This window comes from Schistocerca cancellata, chromosome 6 (genome assembly GCF_023864275.1).
Source record: "Schistocerca cancellata isolate TAMUIC-IGC-003103 chromosome 6, iqSchCanc2.1, whole genome shotgun sequence".
NCBI classification, from domain to species: Eukaryota; Metazoa; Arthropoda; class Insecta; order Orthoptera; family Acrididae; genus Schistocerca; species Schistocerca cancellata.
The window spans coordinates 92,982,600-93,003,462 of record NC_064631.1 but is presented as its reverse complement, the minus strand read 5'-3'; the positions used below and the strand labels follow the sequence as shown (position 1 = coordinate 93,003,462).

The following is a 20,863-nucleotide window of genomic DNA, read 5'->3' as shown; positions in this document are numbered from 1 at the left end:
AACGGACAAAGCGATACTTATTTTGAACAGTAATGACACGTAGGCGTTTCTTACCACTTTCGTTCAACCAATACGTCACCGCTTTTTCTTTGTCTGATAAGGTAATTGTAGTTGCTGGTGTTACTTTCGGAGATAATTGATGATGGTACGCGGCACTATCACTCGAAGAGTCTTCACGAGTGCAACTTTCGTCGGTGTCTTCGCCGTCTGTAGAGTCATAGTCTGCAATATCGAGTGTTCCAGTTGTTTCTAGCCACATGTCTGCGCCATTTACATGCTCGTCTAGAAGTTTAACAACCATGTCGCACAACACATAGTCTTCACGCGTGTTTTCTGTTGATTGCTTCATTTGGCGTCTGTGGTATATCTCTATGGCAAGCAGCAAAACATTTACAGGGTTCGCCATCACCTGTGAGGGGAGATTGAACGTTCACCGTAAAGTGGCTTGCGGAGTATAGATGAACATGTACAGAACATCTTTCATATCTCTAACCAGTTTCAGGACGGTATGTTTCGAAATACGTACCAGAAATTAAAAGGACGTGCATGTCACAGAAACGAATATTCGTTCCCCCTTTCCACCAAAACCTTGCAGCGATATTCCTCTTTAGTGAACGTCGCCGTAAGACGGCCGCTCTTCCCGACCATGCGCACAACGCTCGCGACTCGCCATTTCCAGGGGTGGCCAGCCGTCACTGCAAGCGCCAAGCGGAAAACACAGCCATGTTCGTGATTTTTTTTAGGTGACTTCCAGTTCATGTCAGCAGCTACAATTTTGCAAACGGACCTTTTGCACAGTTAAATAACAGTGCTAAAAAAATCAATACATGTTTCGGCATGACAAGTCTGACCATTCCCTTGTCAGTGAACTACTGGAAGTGATTTGTGCATACTCAGATTTTATGTTGTGTTCGTTATGACACTGTGAAAGTTTCGAGGGATTCTTCGCTTTATACTTCTTAAATTAAGTACATAATACATGTACTTATCGAATTTTTTAGAAAAATACTTATCAATGCTACTCTCTCTCTCTCTCTCTCTCTCTCTCTCTCTCTCTCTCTCTCTCTCTCTCTATTTGTTTAGTCGGTTCCGACTCTTCGTGACCCCATGAACCAAATCACGCCACTTTTTCCTGTCTTGCACTTTCTCCCGTTGACCTTCCAGGTTGGAACACATTGCTTCTGTGATGCCACCGATCCATCTCATCCTCTGACGTCCTCTTCTTCTAGTTCCTTCAATCTTCCCCAGCATTAATGTTTTTTCCAGCGAGGTACGCCTTCGCATTGTGTGTCCAAAGTAGGTCAGCTTTTGTTTTAACATTAGACCTTCCAGGGAGGAATCTGGTTTTATTTGATCCAATATTGATCTGTTGGTTCTCTTTGCAGTCCATCAACTCTAAGAAGTTTCCTCCAACACCACTATTCGGTCAATTCTTCGTCGTTCAGCCTTTCTAATGGTCCAGGTCTCACATCCATACATCACAACTGGAAAGACCATAGCCCTTACAATACAGAACTTCGTTGCTAGTGTTATATATCTGGACCTTATAACCTTGTCAAGGTTTTGACATCGCCTGTCTGCTACCGAGCAACAGGCGTCTCCGGATTTCATGGCTGCAGTCGCCATCAGCAGAGATCTGGGAACCGAGATAACTGAATGTGGTCACTACCTCCATGGTTTCTCCTGCTATATCCCACGAATTGGTAGGTGTAGTTGCCATAATTTTCGTTTTCTTCACATTCAGCCTAAGACCGGCCTTTTCACTTTCGTCTTTCACCTTCAGCAAGAGTGTTCTCAATTCTTCTTCACTTTCTGCCAACAGGATCGTATCATCCGCGTACCTGAGGTTGTTTATATTTATTCCAGCTATTTTAATTCCTGTTTCTCCTTCATCTAGCCTCGCATTCCTCATAACATGTTCTGCATCAGATTGAATAAGTACGGTGACAGTATGCAGTTTTGCCGGGCCCCTTTCTGAATCTTTATCCATTTCGTTGTTCCATACGTAGTTCTCACCGTGGCTTCTTGGTCAAGGTATAAACTCCGTATCAGATGAATGAGGTGATCTGGTACACCCATGTTTTTTCAGTACGTTCCATAATTTGTTGTGATCAACGCAGTCAAAGGCTTTGGCGTAGTCAATAAAGCAGAGGTACACATCTCTCTGGAATTCTCTTGCTTTTTCCATAATCCACCGAATGTTAGCAATTTGATCTCTAGTTCCTCTTCCTTTCCTACATCCAGCTTGTTCTTCTGGTAGCTCTCGATCTAGATATTGACGAAGTCTATTTTGTAAGATTTTCGACAGAACTTTGCTAGCATGTGAAATAAGTGCGGTTGTTCGGTAATCTGAGCATTCTTTAGAACTTCTCATTCTTTGGAATGGGGATGAATACTGATCTTTTCCAGTCTTCTGGCCACTGCTGCGTGATCCATATTTTTTGACATATTGAGTGCAGCACTTTCACTGCATCCTTTCCAGTGACTTTAAACAATTCTGCTGGTATTTCATCATGTCCACTAGTTTTGTTATCAGCCATATTTTCAAGGGCCCACTGGATTTCGCTCTCCAAAATATCTGGCTCTAGTTCTAAATTAACATTAACATCAGCAGTAGGAGCCCTGTCATTATGCAGTTCTTTCTTGTATAGGCCTTCTACATATTCTGCCCATCTTTCCTTAACATCCTCTGCTTCACTCAGATCTTTCCCGTTTCTATCTTTTATCATTCCAATTTTTGCCTGTAATTTTCCTTTAATTTCTCTAATTTTCTTATAAATATCTCTTGTCTTCCCCATTCCGTTACTATCTTCAGCTTCCTTGCACTGTTCATTTATTTTTATCTCTTCTAGCTAATTTTTGAAAATCTTTATTTAATTCAAACATAGCTGATCTGTCTCCCTTGATTTTTGCTTTCCTTCGTTCTTCTGCAACTTGCAGTGCCTCAACTGATAGCCATCTCGCCTTCTTGTTGTTCCCTTTCTTGGGAATGTGTTTCTCTGCGGCCTCCTTGACAGTATTAGCTACTTCTGTCCACGTCTCTTGTGAGCTTTTGTTCTCCAGCTCTAATACATTAAATCTGTTTTGCACCTCTACAGTGTAGTCGGAGGGTATAGAGTTAAGGTCGTATCTGCAAGTTGGGATACTTTTTGCTACATTCTGAAGTTTCAGCCGAAATTTTGCAATCAGGAGCTCATGATCTGATCCGCAGTCAGCCCCAGGTCTTGTTGTAGCTGACTGAACCGCGCTCTTCCACCTCTGATTGCAAAGTATGTAATCAATTTGGTTCCGGTGTTGGCCATCTGGCGAAGTGTATATATGCGTCGTTTTGCTAGTTGAAACAGTGTATTAGTAATTATCAATGAATTTTCTTGGCAGAATTCTAGGAGTCACTGTCCTGCTTCATTTGTTGTACCAAGACCATATTTTCCTGTTATACCTTCTACAGCTTGATTTCCCACTTTTGCATTCCAATCTCCAACTATGAAGACAATATCCTTTTTTGGTGTTGACAGTAGTAATTCTTGTAAATCTCCATAGAACTGGTCAATAATTGCTACTGCATATGTCTAACTCCAATTCCGTTGACACTATGCTAAAACGAGGTACCAAACACTGATGTAAACACATTATTATGTTATGATTTTATGAACACATTTTATATATTCTATTGTTATTATTACTGAAATCGTAGGCATTGTGATATGTCAAAAGTAAGTGCAGCGACATTGTATATTTGTGTATGTGGGGAGGGAGGGAGGAAGGGGTGCTTATCAATAGTGTATACATATTCTTAAAGAATCTGATATAAGTCTTTCTATTCAGTAGATCAAAGGTCTTTTAGAAATCTACAAAGGCAATGGCGCAGTCTCTGCGCTTTTCTATTGAGATACGCAAATCGAACCTTCCTCTTTCTATCTGTCTACAGCTGACTATACTGAAAATGAACAAAATGCTGATCTAATGTTCATATTGTAAAAGAGACTCTCAAGTAATCTAAAATCCCTCTACCCTCAAAAGTATAAAAAGTTTCCTGTAATACGATGGGGCCCAAAAGACATGTAGGCCCTAAATCAATTACAAGGCTATTAAGTGAAATTCGCTAGGCCAGATCTGCGAAAGACAAGGAGAGACAAGATCAGGAACGAGATTGTAGGGACAGACCAGCAAGTCGAAGTGACCACGGAGGAAAGAATGAGTAGGGGACTAAGTTTGAAACAGAAGCAGCTTGAAATACGTCGTCAGTACTTCGTAAGGAATGTGCTAGGAAGAAGACCAGTTGAACACCCAAAAAAAGAGGAATTTCGCCCAAACTAAAGATGACCTTGTAAGAGAAGAAGAGACATGAGATGCTGTGGTGAGGGAGGAAATCTGCCAACAGAGAAACAAATGGAGACAAATCGTTCTGTAACATTCTAACCGGCTTGTTGGAACGACTCCCTTATGATGATGATAACATCCCACTCATCTTGCTGGAACGAGTTCTTTATAATGATAATGAACCACAACCTGGGTAATTCTTCATTAGCGAATAATGGTGATGAAAGGCTGCAGATCAGTTTATAAAATACTTATTAAATAATCGCAGTACAAATACTTACCAGAAGAGTAGTAGTACATCATCACGACTAATTCGTGTAGCATAGTCTCGATGAAAGTTGAGTGATGAATTAGGTTCAGTGGTGAGCAGTGTCAACAGCCTTTCATCAGGATCGACGGAATAGCTACACTTTGCAACAGGTTTCGAAACCCCACAATTGCTTCCCATTGCGAAATATAAGTTTGAAATTTGGCTCAAAGGCGTGTACTACCTAATTCTGTAGTAGTGGATAAGCGTGGCGCCCTGCAGCCCTTCCGTGGTATGTTCTCACACATTTCGCTGTCAGAAAGAACGACATTTCGCAGTGAAACACCCTCGGTGCTGAACAGGGTGGAGGGAACCTTTGCCTTTCTTCACGCAAATGCTAATGTTGCACTCTCACGTGATCACACCGCACGGGGGAGGAAAATAGGAAGACTGAAGAAGCAACTTCGTTGAATGGTTTTGAACTGCCCGTACTGGTTCTAACCTGTACTCGAGAGCAAAAATTGTGGTCGCACTGCATTCCAAAGGAGTGCAATCACGTCCAATGTGGATGCGGCCACACAATGTCCATAGAGAAGGGTTGGAACGTCCAAGAGTGTCAGTAGTGTCAAAGGTTGTCAAGAATCTAGTTGCTTATCGTACTGCAAACTGTTGTATTCAGATGCGAAAGTGTGGGTATTAACGCCCCAGGGTAAGCATTGGTTTCATTGACACCCTTTAGGCCAGCCTCTGAGTCCTTTTCCTGTCGATTCTGAGGGGCGACGTGTCTGAAAGGTTTTCCTCGCCCATCCGTAAGAAAAAACGCGTGATTTCGAAGTTGTGTGTCACGGTTCTGACATCCACCGCAGAGACATCAAAATAAGGAGTGAAATCTGGGTAAGAGAGGCTGTGACGATATTCTCATCACGTGACATGTCCGCGATGGCGATGGGAAGAATTGTGCTGAAATTTTGATGCCACTGTAACATGACTAACCCAACTTACAGCTTACATGAGCAGTGGGCTTTGTTTCGCAAGTGTCGACGCGTCACTGTCTGAAGCGTCACATAACCCGAGTATTACGTCACAGGACGCTACGCGTTTGCACCATTATACACTCCTGGAAATTGAAATAAGAACACCGTGAATTCATTGTCCCAGGAAGGGGAAACTTTATTGACACATTCCTGGGGTCAGATACATCACATGATCACACTGACAGAACCACAGGCACATAGACACAGGCAACAGAGCATGCACAATGTCGGCACTAGTACAGTGTATATCCACCTTTCGCAGCAATGCAGGCTGCTATTCTCCCATGGAGACGATCGTAGAGATGCTGGATGTAGTCCTGTGGAACGGCTTGCCATGCCATTTCCACCTGGCGCCTCAGTTGCACCAGCGTTCGTGCTGGACGTGCAGACCGCGTGAGACGACGCTTCATCCAGTCCCAAACATGCTCAATGGGGGACAGATCCGGAGATCTTGCTGGCCAGGGTAGTTGACTTACACCTTCTAGAGCACGTTGGGTGGCACGGGATACATGCGGACGTGCATTGTCCTGTTGGAACAGCAAGTTCCCTTGCCGGTCTAGGAATGGTAGAACGATGGGTTCGATGACGGTTTGGATGTACCGTGCACTATTCAGTGTCCCCTCGACGATCACCAATGGTGTACGGCCAGTGTAGGAGATCGCTCCCCACACCATGATGCCGGGTGTTGGCCCTGTGTGCCTCGGTCGTATGCAGTCCTGATTGTGGCGCTCACCTGCACGGCGCCAAACACGCATACGACCATCATTGGCACCAAGGCAGAAGCGACTCTCATCGCTGAAGACGACACGTCTCCATTCGTCCCTCCATTCACGCCTGTCGCGACACCACTGGAGGCGGGCTGCACGATGTTGGGGCGTGAGCGGAAGACGGCCTAACGGTGTGCGGGACCGTAGCCCAGCTTCATGGAGACGGTTGCGAATGGTCCTCGCCGATACCCCAGGAGCAACAGTGTCCCTAATTTGCTGGGAAGTGGCGGTGCGGTCCCCTACGGCACTGCGTAGGATCCTACGGTCTTGGCGTGCATCCGTGCGTCGCTGCGGTCCGGTCCCAGGTCGACGGGCACGTGCACCTTCCGCCGACCACTGGCGACAACATCGATGTACTGTGGAGACCTCACGCCCCACGTGTTGAGCAATTCGGCGGTACTTCCACCCGGCCTCCTGCATGCCCACTATACGCCCTCGCTCAAAGTCCGTCAACTGCACATACGGTTCACGTCCACGCTGTCGCGGCATGCTACCAGTGTCAAAGACTGCGATGGAGCTCCGTATGCCACGGCAAACTGGCTGACACTGACGGCGGTGGTGCACAAATGCTGCGCAGCTAGCGCCATTCGACGGCCAACACCGCGGTTCCTGGTGTGTCCGCTGTGCCGTGCGTGTGATCATTGCTTGTACAGCCCTCTCGCAGTGTCCGGAGCAAGTATGGTGGGTCTGACTCACCGGTGTCAATGTGTTCTTTTTTCCATTTCCAGGAGTGTAGAATTAGGTTGTAGGCACCTTCGAGCCAAATTTCAGACTTATGCTTCGCAATGGGAAGCAATGAGAGGGTTTCGAAAAAGTGATCTTTTAATTTTATTGCGCAGTGTTGTTGTCTAATATTGATATTCGATATTACATAGTGTCCGTTGGAATTTCTGAATTCAACAGCTGCTAGTAACGAATATCATTTCTACGACTCGTCCACGTTCCGGGTGATACTCACTTAGGAAATATGTTCAGTCCAGTGGGTAGAGCCAATTGGAGATACGAAACGCCTGTACAAATCTGCACGCAAATGAAATGGCCTGCACTGAGTTTTATTGCCAAAGTCATGTGAAATTACCGTGCATTCCGGAGATAAAACTGCGTCGAATCGTCTTCTGCAGGCTCTTCCTTTACGCTCAGCATTAAAACACAATGAGCTCATTCGCGGAATAAGATTCTTGAAATCCTAGATTTATGCGGAAATCCCTCGTAAAACCGAAGAGCTCCGAAACCCACAATGCATTTCTTCCCCTTTTGCGAAACGTTTTATAAATCGCGCAAAAAAAGAAATCTTATCAAGATGGCTGTTTTAAAGGAACCCGTTCTTTATTTCCTTAATGGACAAAGTGAATTGGCGTCTAAAACTGGAGTGCTTCCGTCCTCATCTGCAACTCCGAGCTCTGATTCTAATGCCACGTATTTTATGGCGAACGCTGTTGTCATCAACACGGCTCAAATCCTGCAGGAAATCTTCGAATTCAGTTTTATTTTCCCAGTCTTGCAATCTGAAGGTCCAGTATTTCACTAAACGTCTAACTTCAGCTGACAAAGAAAATGTGCCAAAGAGAAATGATATAAGTAGCGGAGTGACTTCTGGCCTATTGTATTTGGTTTGCTAAATGTGATACCAAGATATTTTTAATGGCAACAATAATACAGTTAATGATTTTTGTTTAAAATTCTCTATTTCTTCCACTTCTCTCTGCTGTAATAACTGGTTCTGGTTGGATTTTTGGAATCTTGTCCTTTAAAAATCAGAGAATGCGGTGAATTCCTGCTAACAGGATGCATTCGTATCTGAGGCTCATGAAACAGAAAAAGCAGCGAGTCACAGAAGTGCTGTTGCTCACTTAACGTTATCCTACGGGTATTGCTTCACGGATACGCAGAGAGTGGTGACTGATCAAGAGAGAAGATGGCAACAAGAGAGGAGATGACAACAAGAGATAAACAAAAAGTTGCGGCCACGGAAGTCGACACTCCGACTTTGTCGTGTCTCATTTCAGGCATGTCTGGCGGGAAATCAAGGTTTCACATTTACTCCGAGTAGCCCTTTCCCCAAGTTCCCTCCACCCCCTCCACCCCGTTCCCCGAAGCCCAACCCCCACGAGAAGAAACAAGTCAGAGTCCGCGTCCTCCGTAATTACGACGGACGTTGACATTCGAGGTAGGCGTATGTCCTTCGACAAGATGACCAATTAGAATGCAATGTTCAGAGAGTAACACTCTTAGAGAACCAACCGTTAGCATAATGTATTTTGTAGGCTGATAAGCAGATAGTCTTTGGGATATCAGGGGACTTACCGTCCACTTCAAATGATGATAAAATGACATTAAGACGATTTATAAAATTCTGTGTGACGTCAGAGCTTTCTTCCAAAAGTGACCAAGAACAGATTTTAGTGTGTCACGCTGGCTGTGTAATACTATGTGTCACGTGGTCAAACGATCACACATAAGTACTAATTTTAAGTATTTGGTTGTAGACATCATTCCGAACACTGGTTTCATGCAGCTATCCACACAAATCTCTTAATCTCCTCATAACTGCTGTGCGCTATATCCATTTGAACCTGTTTACCGTAATCAACCCTTAATCTCACTTTACTATTTTATCCCTCAGACTTTCAAAAATGGCTCTGAGCACTATGGGACTTAACTACTCAGGTCATCAGTCCCCTAGAACTTAGAACTACTTAAATCTAACTAACCTAAGGACATCACACACATCCATGCCCGAGGCAGGATTCGAACCTGTGACCGTAGCGGTCGCGCGGTTCCAGACTATAGCGCCTAGAACCGCTCGGCCACTCCGGCCGGCCCTCAGACTTTCTTCTGTTACTAAACTGAAGATTCGTTGATGCGTCAGATTGTGTCCTAGCAACCTATTCTATATTTTGGGTAAGTCATACATAAAATCTTTTCTCTTCAATTCTGTTGAGTACCCCTTCATTATTTACTCGATGTAGGCATTTGATGTTCAGTATTCTTCTGTAGCACTTCATTTCATAATCTTCCATCCCTTTCTTGTCTATACTATTTATCGTCCCCCCTCTGAGTTCCATATATCGCTGTAGTGCATAAAATACTTTCAGAAATGATTTCTTAATATTGAAGTTTATTTGAATATTATTATTTTGGCATTAAGCTGAATGTTTGTAAAACACTTAAACCAGTTATAAAACAGTTACGTCTCTATGAAGAGGATCCCTGCAAAGACTGTCGGAACATTAGTTAGTATTGCTTTTAGTGCATCCAGATGACGCAGCCTAAAGTAGAAAATGGTTTATTCAAATTAATAGTGGACACGAAATCCTGTGCACTTGTAACTTGCGCATGGTTCGCACTGAGGTGATACGCGATGCACGTTGAAATAAAGGAGACGTGATACGACGGTTATCCACGCGACACTCACGTTCACATGGGAGCGATATGATAAGAAACTAGACACGACAGGCGGCAGCAGCCTTGCACATGGCACGTTGCTGCCATTCTTGCCGCGGACAACTCCCAGATGTGTACAATTTATTCAAAAGAGGTATGCCTGTCTTTCCATCGTTAAAAGCAATTGAGACGTGTTAGCCGAATTTGGTAAGCAGCGTTGTATGACCTAAAATGCACCAAACGTAAACTGGCCAGCGACTACGTTTTTACTGCGTATTTTTCAAAATATGCGCTGTATTTAACTTCGAAGTATCACAATAATTGTGGGCAACAGCGTAAAGGAAGCCAGTTTATTATCAAGATGTGATATCAGACCATAATGCGGGAAAAATCAATTTTTATTTAATAGTTTCCTCAAAATCTAATGAAAAATGTTGCATAGCGGAGAACACACACAAATTCCAAAACAGTAGTTTTTAATGTTTTACGCGAAAAGTAACAGATTTGCTGATAAACTACAGAAGCGGATATAGCATTGTTTCATATAAATAAAACAATTTTTTGTGGCGCACCGGACGACTTTAAAGTTTCTTCCACGTGTAGTGCACGATGCAGTCGCAACCAGCACACCGTGTGACGCCGGGAAACAAAACGTACAGTCATACCGGTGTCGCACCGCTGTTGCCCCAGAGTGAACCAGTGAAGTCGCCTCAGCAAAGCTTCTACGCGCTCCACCGGTGAGGGTTGCTTATGCGTCATATTGTTAGTTGCATTGAGTGCCGTATTACGTGTTGTATCACCTCACTGAGAACTCTGCCTTATATCTATATTCGACGTCAACATATTTGTGTTTTTGAGGAAATCTTTTCTTACGTACATTTGGTATTCTCATTACTTACGTCGTCGTCAGTTATTTGGAGCTCACATAGTAAAACTCATTTGCCACAGTCAGCATTCCATTTCCTATTCTAATGCCTTCAGCATCAGCTGATTTTATTCTACTACTTTGCATTACACTTGTTTCATTTTTACTGACGTTCATCAATTAGAGCCACATTGCAAGATACTTCCTGTTCTCGTCAGTTGACTTTCCAAGTCCTCTTTGTCTCTGACAGAATTACAATATTACCACCAAACCTCAAGAATATTTACTTTTTTTCCTCGTACTTTAACTGTGTCTCCAAATGTCTCATTTGTTTCCTTTACTGCTAGCTCTAGCCGGCCGGAGTGGCCGTGCGGTTCTAGGCGCTGCAGTCTGGAGCCCTGCGACCGCTACGGTGGCAGGTTCGAATCCTGCCTCGGGCATGGATGTGTGTGATGTCCTTAGGTTAGTTAGGTTTCCTTAGTTCTAAGTTCTAGGCGACTAATGACCTCAGAAGTTAAGTCGCATAGTGCTCAGAGCCATTTTGCTAGCTCTAGGTATGTACAGGATAACACGAGGAATAGACTGAAACCCTGTCTCCCTCCGTTTGTGAGTACCACCTCCCGTTCACGTCTACATCTACATAGATACCCCGCAAGCCACCGTAAGGTGCGCGGTGGAGGGTACTACGTACCACTACTTGTCGTTTCCCTTTCTGTTCCATTCGCAAATATAGCGGAGAAAAAACGACTGTCTGTAATGCTTCCGTATGAGCCGTACTTTCTCGTATTTTATTTTCGTGGTACTTACGCGCAATGTATGTTGGCGGCAGTGAAATCGTTCGGCAGTTAGCTTCAAATGCCGATTCTCTAAATTTTCTCAATAGTGTTTCTTGCAAAGAAAGTCGCCTTCCCTCCACGAATTCCCGTTTGAGTTCCCGAAGCATTTCCGTAACACTTACGTGTTGTTCGAATCAACCGATAACAAATCTAGCAGCCCGCCTCTGAATTGCTTCGATTTCTTCTTTCAACTCGACGTGGTACGGATCCCGAACACTCGAGCACTACTCAAGAATAGTGATGGCTCTCGATCTTCCACCATAATCGAGTCCATCAACATGTGGTGGCAAGTATGAGGTATCCAAGGAGGTGGAAACGTGGGTTCTACTATGCCAAGACTGCTTGGTAGCTACAGCTGGAAAACACAGTTAATTAGCAGGAGTACAAAATAAGAATGTATTTTTTACTTAACTTTGCTGTAGTCCATGTTCACTTTGTTGACAATAATAGAAGACGTGACTAGAGTAAGCGTCTGTAGAATGACATAATTTACAAGTCACAGATCTTGCAGTGACAAATTAACCCCTCGTGATCTTGATTGACGAATCCGGTGAATTTGAAGAGTAGCTTGGTACGGAGCTACAAAGACTTGGTGGCAGCAGTGACTGAGCTGCAGACGGTGACCAACATCGGCGCTGGCTGACCACTGAGCGCGGCTACGAACTGTAGACTGGCACAACCTGTAATGGTCGCCCAGTCGTAGATATTGCTAATTGCTATAATCGCACTATTTCACTCCCATTTACGGAGCTTGTTAGCACTTGATGTTAGGTTGGCGCCATTAAACTGCATTGTGTTGTGGTAATCGCTGCTACTTGCTGGATCGCTGCCGTGTCTCGATGCTGATGCTGGCTCTAAATCTGGTTGTCTAGGGTTAAAAACATGAGGTCCCGTGTTTTTTATGTGCTTTTGATGATAAAGAACGAGCGAAACCAACAAATATGTAAACTTCAAATATTTATTACTCTGGTGGCCATCTTAATTCCACTGTCCACCAAAGACCATGACACAACACAAGGTAGTACTTCCTTTACATGTTCTTTGCATTGTTTATCCACCTCAAACAATAACACACAAACACACTTTACCAAAGTGACATTCCGACTGCCCCTCGACCCTTCTTGCTGCTTGTATTTATAACATTGTCAAAGAACTACTAAAAAGAGATATAGTTTATAAGTCACATGTACATCTGTTATCATAATTTGTACAGAAAAGTTATTAATTTGCATCGAGTGACATAATTTAACATGTTATTAAAATGACAGACAGATTTGTTGACTTGACAGAATAATTCTTTGTTACAAAAAGGCCGTTTTTTAGAAGTTTGTCAATTGACTTCTCTAATTTGCATAAATAAGTAAATAACATGAATTATTAAGAATTACATTGGTTTTCGTGTAAAATAGGATTGATTTCGTGAATACTGAGTAAAACCGCTCCTAGTGAACAAATAGGTTTCACTGGGTGATTTTTATTTAAGGAGATCTAAAATACCAAAGTTGGCCACTATTTTTCGTACTTCATATTAATTATTTAAGATGAACTTAGTGTTTTTACATGATGACATTTGCTGTATCAGTGATCAAGTGATATAAACTTTTGTGTGGGTCAGTTATTCAGTATAATTTAATGGGTTGACTGTTTATGGAGACATGTTATGCAATCATTGTTAACATACACAATAACTTTTCTATACTCATAAATACTCGTTAAACTGGTTGAATTTGGAGGGTATCGCATACTTCGGTACAGTAAAGCCTTTAATATGTTCCGTTACAAACCGCACTACTCACCTGCTACACATGAAGTGGCCTAGCGGTGAGCATAAGTACTGCGACTGGCTGTGTACTCTTTGACTAACACAGCCATTCTTCTGTTCCGTTTATCGCATCCGGCGGATCGATCTCTCAGGCGGCGGTGTGGTCGTGTGACTGACGACATCACAAATAGGTCGCACCAGCACCCTATATGCGGTCTCCCTTACACGTGAACCACTCTTTCCTAAAATTCTCCCAATAAACCGAAGTCGGCCATTCGCCTTCTCTACCACAGTTCTCACATGCTCGTTCCATTTCATATCGCTTTGAAACGTTACGCCCAGATATTTAAACGACTTTACTGTGTCAAGCAGGACACTTCTAATACCGTATCCGAACATTACGGGTTTGATCTTCCTACTCATATGCATTAACTTACATTTTTTCACATTTATGGCTAGCTGCCATTCATCACACCAACTGGGAATTTCCTCTAAGTCGTCTTGTATCTTTCTACACTCACTCAACTTCGACGCCTTACCGTACACCACGCCCCTCGACGTGCGCTGCAATCTGGTTTCAGTACAAGTTGTAGGTAATCTTTTGCTCCATGTATTTGTGTCTCTGATAACTCGACAATTTGAAAGTGTGTCTTGTGGTCAACATTGCCGAAAGCCTTTTCTAAATGTAAACAGGTATTTGTAGTGCACGTGAGTTATGAGTTTGAGTGACAGTAGTGTTTTGCTTGTTGCAGGAGGACGGCACGTTCACGACGCGGAACACGCTCATCTTCCAGGCGACGTTGTACGAGAACGAGCGCACGCTGCACTGCGAGGCCAGCAACCCGGTGATGGCGCAGCGCGGCGATAAGCCCATGCGCAAGAGCGTCAAGCTGGAGGTCCTCTGTGAGTACCCAGCCTCTGCGAGGTCACGAGTCACTTATAGGACTACATTATTATCGTATGTGAATCTCAGATTAATTTCATACTTAATATCTTCGTTACTGACTGGCTAAAGCTGGCACGTGGCAGCCTACACTCTGTTGAAGGCCACCTATCTAACATCTTCCTGGGACAACAAGAATTTGATTTTGAGTCTTTCTTTCTTTCGCTTACGCCATAGTCCCGCAGCGATCGCAGGGTCGGCGTGGTTACAACGGATTTGGCAGTGTTAGTGTTAGGGGTGGCCAGATGCCCTTCCTACCGCCAGCCCATAACCCCCAGGACGGAATCGGTGTACTCCAACTGTCTGCGTCTAGTGTAAATCGTGAAATAGTGCGGACGTGTTTTCAAATTTCTGCGACGCGTGTAACTGAGGCAGAACGTGGGGACCAGCCCGGTATTCACCTAGCGGGATGTGGAAAACCGCCTAAAAACGACATCCAGGCTGGCCGGCGCCTCGTCGTTAATCCGCCAGGCGGATTCGATCCGGGGCGCACTTGGCTACCCTGGCGGGTAAGAATTTGATTTTGAGTATTTAATATAATTATTGACTGAACTTAAAAATTTGAAATAGAGGAGGTAAAATCTCACGTTGAACACCATAATTCAAGCATTAAAGTTGGAAACTATATATACCTCATTAGGCAGCATAACTCACGGCGCGCAGATTACCCAGACTATATTCACCTATTATATGAGAATAAGAGCATTTAGCGACTTGCAATAAACTTGACGAATAATTGTAAATCTTTTCGAAATTTTTTCCTCGTTGACATGCCTCACAAAATAAGGAGAGGAAAAAATTTATCGCTCATTACATTTTAGCTGTTGATGCAGTAAAGCTTCCTCAGCCATACATTTCAGTTTACCATTTCTCTGCTACTGACTCTATTCGCAACACATTTCATGCACAGTATCCACATATACCCCTGAACGTACATGCAAAATTATACCATTGCACGATAAAGAGTTCAAGACGCAGAAATGTGTGAAAAACTTGCTTTTCTTAAATCCAAATTACCCAGACTATACTCATTCAGTGTTTGATAATCAGAGCATCTGCCAACTTCCAACAAACTTTAAACATAAGTTCAAATTTTTTCAAACTTTTTATCCCTTACAGTCGCACAAAGTATTGAGAGGAAAACAGATGATCGGTTACTAAATGTTCGTTACTCATGCGATAATACTTCAGGATTAAGCACGACGTTTCAAATTGTTATTGCTTTATTATTAACTTTTATTAAAAGGAAAATTAAGTGCAGTTGTATTTTGTAACATCCGCATTTGTAAATCACAAAATTGGTACCGTAGTATTTGCACGAAGTTATATTATTAAACTGCAGTTTAATAACCTTGCTTTTAGGAACTACTTTGCTATCATCAAGTCTAAAATAAATGGCTTGACTCTTGCATTACTTGCCGGAAAGCTCTTAGAAGAACATATGAAGGGTGTACGTTTTCTATAAAAATTATTTATAAGTGAAAATAATGAATACTCTATTTCAAAACCTTTCTCCTCGTGTAATGTACGACTTAGATATCGTATTCAGCCGCTGAACAATACTTTTGATACGCCCTGTGTTGCAGTTGAACAGTGTCGTGAAACAAAACTTCAATCTTAGTGAATTACTGAATGTGAAAGAATGGAAATGAATCTAATTAAATTCCAAAATAAACTAATTATTTACTCAATGGAAACTATTTTTAACTGAAACGTAATTCCAAAGTACGTTATGAAAGTGGGGTGACATGAAATGCACTGTCTGACTTGAAATATCCACAAAAATAAGAAACTGCTCTACTCGGAAGGAAATAACTATTTGATAGTGCCTACACTGTTCACAGGAAACTAATCTGCCTACTTAGCACAACACATGAAAATTCTCACGACGTACTGTTTGCTCACAAGAATGCAACGTGAGATATTCCCAGAAATAAAAGTAACTTATCTCAAACTCAGCATGCTGTTTTGTGTCTGGTGCACTATGTTGTCGAATGCAAACTGAAATCAGCAAATGCAGCAGTTAAAGAAAAATAGTGTACTTACTAGTAAGTTTTTCTTTCTTGTCAGAAACAATCTGTGGCTTCGTGTGACGTAAGGTGCAATCCACATAAGAACAATTATTCAAAACTTTATTAAGAGATTTGAGGGTGAATTTCAATTTAAAGAAAGTTGTTCTTGAAAAGTCAAATTCTAATTGTTGTCAAAAGAGACTGTACAACATAAGAAGACTCCAACAGTTATGAAATTATCTCATACAAAAATTACAGATATTTCAACCAATTGCTTGATTTATGGTGTAATGAAAACAAAGAGATCAGATTAACACTACTCATATACAGGGCGTTAAAAAAAAGGTACGGCCAAACTGTCAGGAAACATTCCTTACACACAAAGAAAGAAAATATGTTATGTGGACATGTGTCCGGAAACGCTTACTTTCCATGTTAGAGCTCATTTTATTACTTCTATTCAAATCACATTAATCATGGAGTGGAAACTCACAGCAACAGAACGTACCAGCGTGACTTCAAACACTTTGTTACAGGAAATGTTCAAAATGTCCTCCGTTACCGAGGATACATGCATCCACCCTCCGTCGCATGGAATACCTGATGCGCTGATGCTGCCCTGGAGAATGGCGTATTGTATCACAGCCGTCCACAATACGAGCACGAAGAGTCTCTACATTTGGTACCGGGGTTGCGTAGTCAAAAGCTTTCAAATGCCCCCATAAATGAAAGTTAAGAGGGTTGAGGTCAGGAGAGCGTGGAGGCCATGGAATTGGTCCGCCTCTACCAATCCATCGGTCACCGAATCTGTTGTTGAGAAGCGTACGAACACTTCGACTGAAATGTGCAGGAGCTCCATCGTGCATGAACCACATGTGTCGTACTTGTAAAGGCACATATTCTAGCAGCACAGGTAGAGTATCCCATATGAAATCATGATAACGTGCTCCATTGAGCGTAGGTGGAAGAACATGGAAAATGAGCTCTAACATGGAAAATAAGCGTTTTCGGGCTCATGTCCACATAACATCTTTTCTTTATTTGTGTGTGAGGAATGTGTCCTGAAAGTTTGGCCGTACCTTTTTGTAACACCCTGTATGAGTGACGAGATTTGCTACAATTAATGGTTCTAGGAAACAAACATTCTATTCTGGTGTGTGCATTGGGTACCTTGAAATATTCCTCCAAAAATCTTCTCCATCAGCAGAATCAATAACATATCATTACAAACAAGTTTTTATCTCCATAATAAAGTATTTCAGGTAATTTCTCCCAGAATCACAAATATCAGATCCCCGTCCCTAAAAAAAACCGCTCCCTACTGTGCCTCAGATAAGAATTCCCCAGCGTTGCTCAACTGACAGGCATACAAGCGAACCACATAGAAAGTTAAACACAGAGTCAAAAATCTTATTCATTACTCGTACAGCGCACTCACTCATATTTGTCCCACTACAGTAAGGGTGAATTATTTACAATGGCAGAAAACCTATTAAAACTTAACAATGCATTATCAGGTTTTTTGATTTTGAATTTTACAGTAGTTGTGGGTGAATAATTCGAAATAAAACCAACGTAATTAGAATTCTGCGTGTTCAACCATAAAGGTCTTGCAAGACTAACGTCAAATGTTTAACACGTTACCTCAGTTATAGAACAATCTCACCTTTGAATCTGTTTCATATGTGAGAGCTCGATTCTTTAAAGAATCTGAGGTAGAGGGTTATTTATCTACAGTCTTTAAGACCGATTTCTTCTATGCCTCCAAATAAGCGAAAAATAAGAGACATGCCACAGAATTCCTTAAGTGCACGAGTATATTACAACGTAATTAGATTTCAGACGTCATTTTGTGTACGGAAAATAATGCTTTGTTAAGATGGCGGATAGAAGACATCACGAACTCGCTTTGTGAGCCGTCCTTCCACACACGCAAGGATTCGACGGTAACGACAACTTTCGGTAGGATGAACCACTAGCAAGGAGTAACCTGATAATGCTTGGACGTTTTTGTGAAGCCACTACTGACCCAGGAACAAATTTCTCTAGCAACCGACGTCAGTAGTAGCTTCCCACAGTGGCGTTTCGTTACGGCGCGACCCTAGCGTATTTAACTGGCCAGAACAGCCTCACATGTCCAACGAGCTGCAGAAGTCGCCTGCCGTCCAGCTGCGCTCACGAACCGACATCAGCTCCCTTCCACGTTCGACTGTGTTTCGCTGTCAGTCACCTTGTTATTCCGATTCAAGAATAGACCTTGGTGGTTCTGTTTGGAGCTTCCACCATTTCACTCGGATTTGGCGATATTACTTGGATGGTCACCTTCCGCCCACTATTTGCCAGCTATGGCTTCTTGTGCATTACAACAGTCCGTTTCCTTCTGAAATGTCGAAAATAAGTTTTCTTACGTTCGACATGTTTAAACCGAACGTCATCTCTTCCAATGTAAAAATATGGTTTTTCAACCCGTTTTCAATTTCATTAGAAAACACTTTCTAACAAAGAGATAGAGGGGCTGGCCAGTACTTACCTCAGCTCAGTACAGCCGATAGATACACATAAAATATGTATCTATCGGCTGTACTGAGCTGAGGTAAGTACTGGCCAGCCCCTCTATCTCTTTGTTAGTATTTGTTTCACATCTTTATATGAGATTTTCCATTAATCATTTAGAAAACACTTTCTACGGCAAAAATTGTATACCACAGTTCGCACATTCGTTTTTACAGGGTGTTTCAAAAATGACCGGTATATTTGAAACGGCAATAAAAACTAAACGAGCAGCGATAGAAATACACCGTTTGTTGCAATATGCTTGGGACAACAGTACATTTTCAGGCGGACAAACTTTCGAAATGACAGTAGTTACAATTTTCAACAACAGATGGCGCTGCAAGTGATGTGAAAGATATAGAAGACAACGCAGTCTGTGGGTGCGCCATTCTGTACGTCGTCTTTCTACTGTAAGCGTGTGCTGTTCACAACGTGCAGGTGTGCTGTGGACAACATGGTTTATTCCTTAGAACAGAGGATTTTTCTGGTGTTGGAATTCCACCGCCTAGAACACAGTGTTGTTGCAACAAGACGAAGTTTTCAACGGAGGTTTAATGTAACCAAAGGACCGAAAAGCGATACAATAAAGGATCTGTTTGAAAAATTTTAACGGACTGGGAACGTGACGGATGAACGTGCTGGAAAGGTAGGGCGACCGCGTACGGCAACCACAGAGGGCAACGCGCAGCTAGTGCAGCAGGTGATCCGACAGCGGCCTCGGGTTTCCGTTCGCCGTGTTGCAGCTGCGCTCCAAATGACGCCAACGTCCACGTATCGTCTCATGCGCCAGAGTTTACACCTCTATCCATACAAAATTCAAACGCGGCAACCCCTCAGCGCCGCTACCATTGCTGCACGAGAGACATTCGCTAACGATATAGTGCACAGGATTGATGACGGCGATATGCTTGTGGGCAGCATTTGGTTTACTGACGAAGCTTATTTTTACCTGGACGGCTTCGTCAATAAACAGAACTGGCGTATATGGGGAACCGAAAAGCCCCATGTTGCAGTCCCATCGTCCCTGCATCCTCAAAAAGTACTGGTCTGGGCCGCCATTTCTTCCAAAGGAATCATTGGCCCATTTTTCAGATCCGAAACGATTACTGCATCACGCTATCTGGACATTCTTTGTGAATTTGTGGCGGTACAAACTGCCTTAGACGACATTGCGAACACCTCGTGGTTTATGCAAGATGGTGCCCGGCCACATCGCACGGCCGACGTCTTTAATTTCCTGAATGAATATTTCGATGATCGTGTAATTGCTTTGGGCTATCCGAAACATACAGGAGGCGGCGTGGATTGGCCTCCCTATTCGCCAGACATGAACCCCTGTGACTTCTTTCTGTGGGGACACTTGAAAGACCAGGTGTACCGCCAGAATCCAGAAACAATTGAACAGCTGAAGCAGTACATCTCATCTGCATGTGAAGCCATTCCGCCAGACACGTTGTCAAAGGTTTCGGGTAATTTCATTCAGAGACTACGCCATATTATTGCTACGCATGGTGGATATGTGGAAAATATCGTACTATAGAGTTTCCCAGACCGCAGCGCCATCTGTTGTTGACGATTGTAACTACTGTAATTTCGAAAGTTTGTCTGCCTGAAAATGTACTGTTGTCCCAAGCATATTGCAACAAACGGTGTATTTCTATCGCTGCTCGTTTAGTTTTTATTACCGTTTCAAATATACTGGTCATTTTTGATACACCCTGTAGTTTCAGGGTGCCTCTTGGTTGTTGACGTACGACACAGTTACATGCGTACAAATTTATTTAATCCATGAGCCCCGTTGAAGTCTACTGTTACGGCTGTATACAGTTCATCTTTCCACAACACCTTTCTCTTGCCATACCGTAATACAAAAACTTATGTAATTTATAACTTAGGTTAAAGAATGCATTGAAAATACACAAAATCATTTGTAAACATTATGTTGCATTATTAGCGCGAAATGCATTTTGTAAAACTCACTGTGGAGCAAGTTTCTTAAAGTGTACCGCTACAGTATTGGAAACTTACAGCGGGACATTTTCTCTTTGTCGGTTTCCTACAAACGAACCACAACAAATACAGATTGGTGACTGTCTCAAAACTGAGATTATTTCACATATATTCACCCACAACTAAAACA

At 42.8% G+C, this 20,863-nt stretch overlaps 1 protein-coding gene across 11 annotated transcripts in view; it reads left to right on the top strand.

The window, feature by feature from the left end:
* Positions 1–20,863, top strand: part of LOC126088583 (titin) — a 1,213,778-nt gene that overhangs the window by 833,422 nt on the left and 359,493 nt on the right. For all 11 annotated transcript variants that reach the window (XR_007519972.1, XR_007519973.1, XR_007519977.1 and 8 more), the window contains exon 6: positions 13,968–14,118. Coding sequence is in view for 5 of the 11 variants with exons in the window: in XM_049906783.1 (XP_049762740.1) it covers positions 13,968–14,118 (151 nt within the window). In the remaining 6 variants the exon portion in view is untranslated. The remainder of the gene's footprint in view (positions 1–13,967; positions 14,119–20,863) is intronic.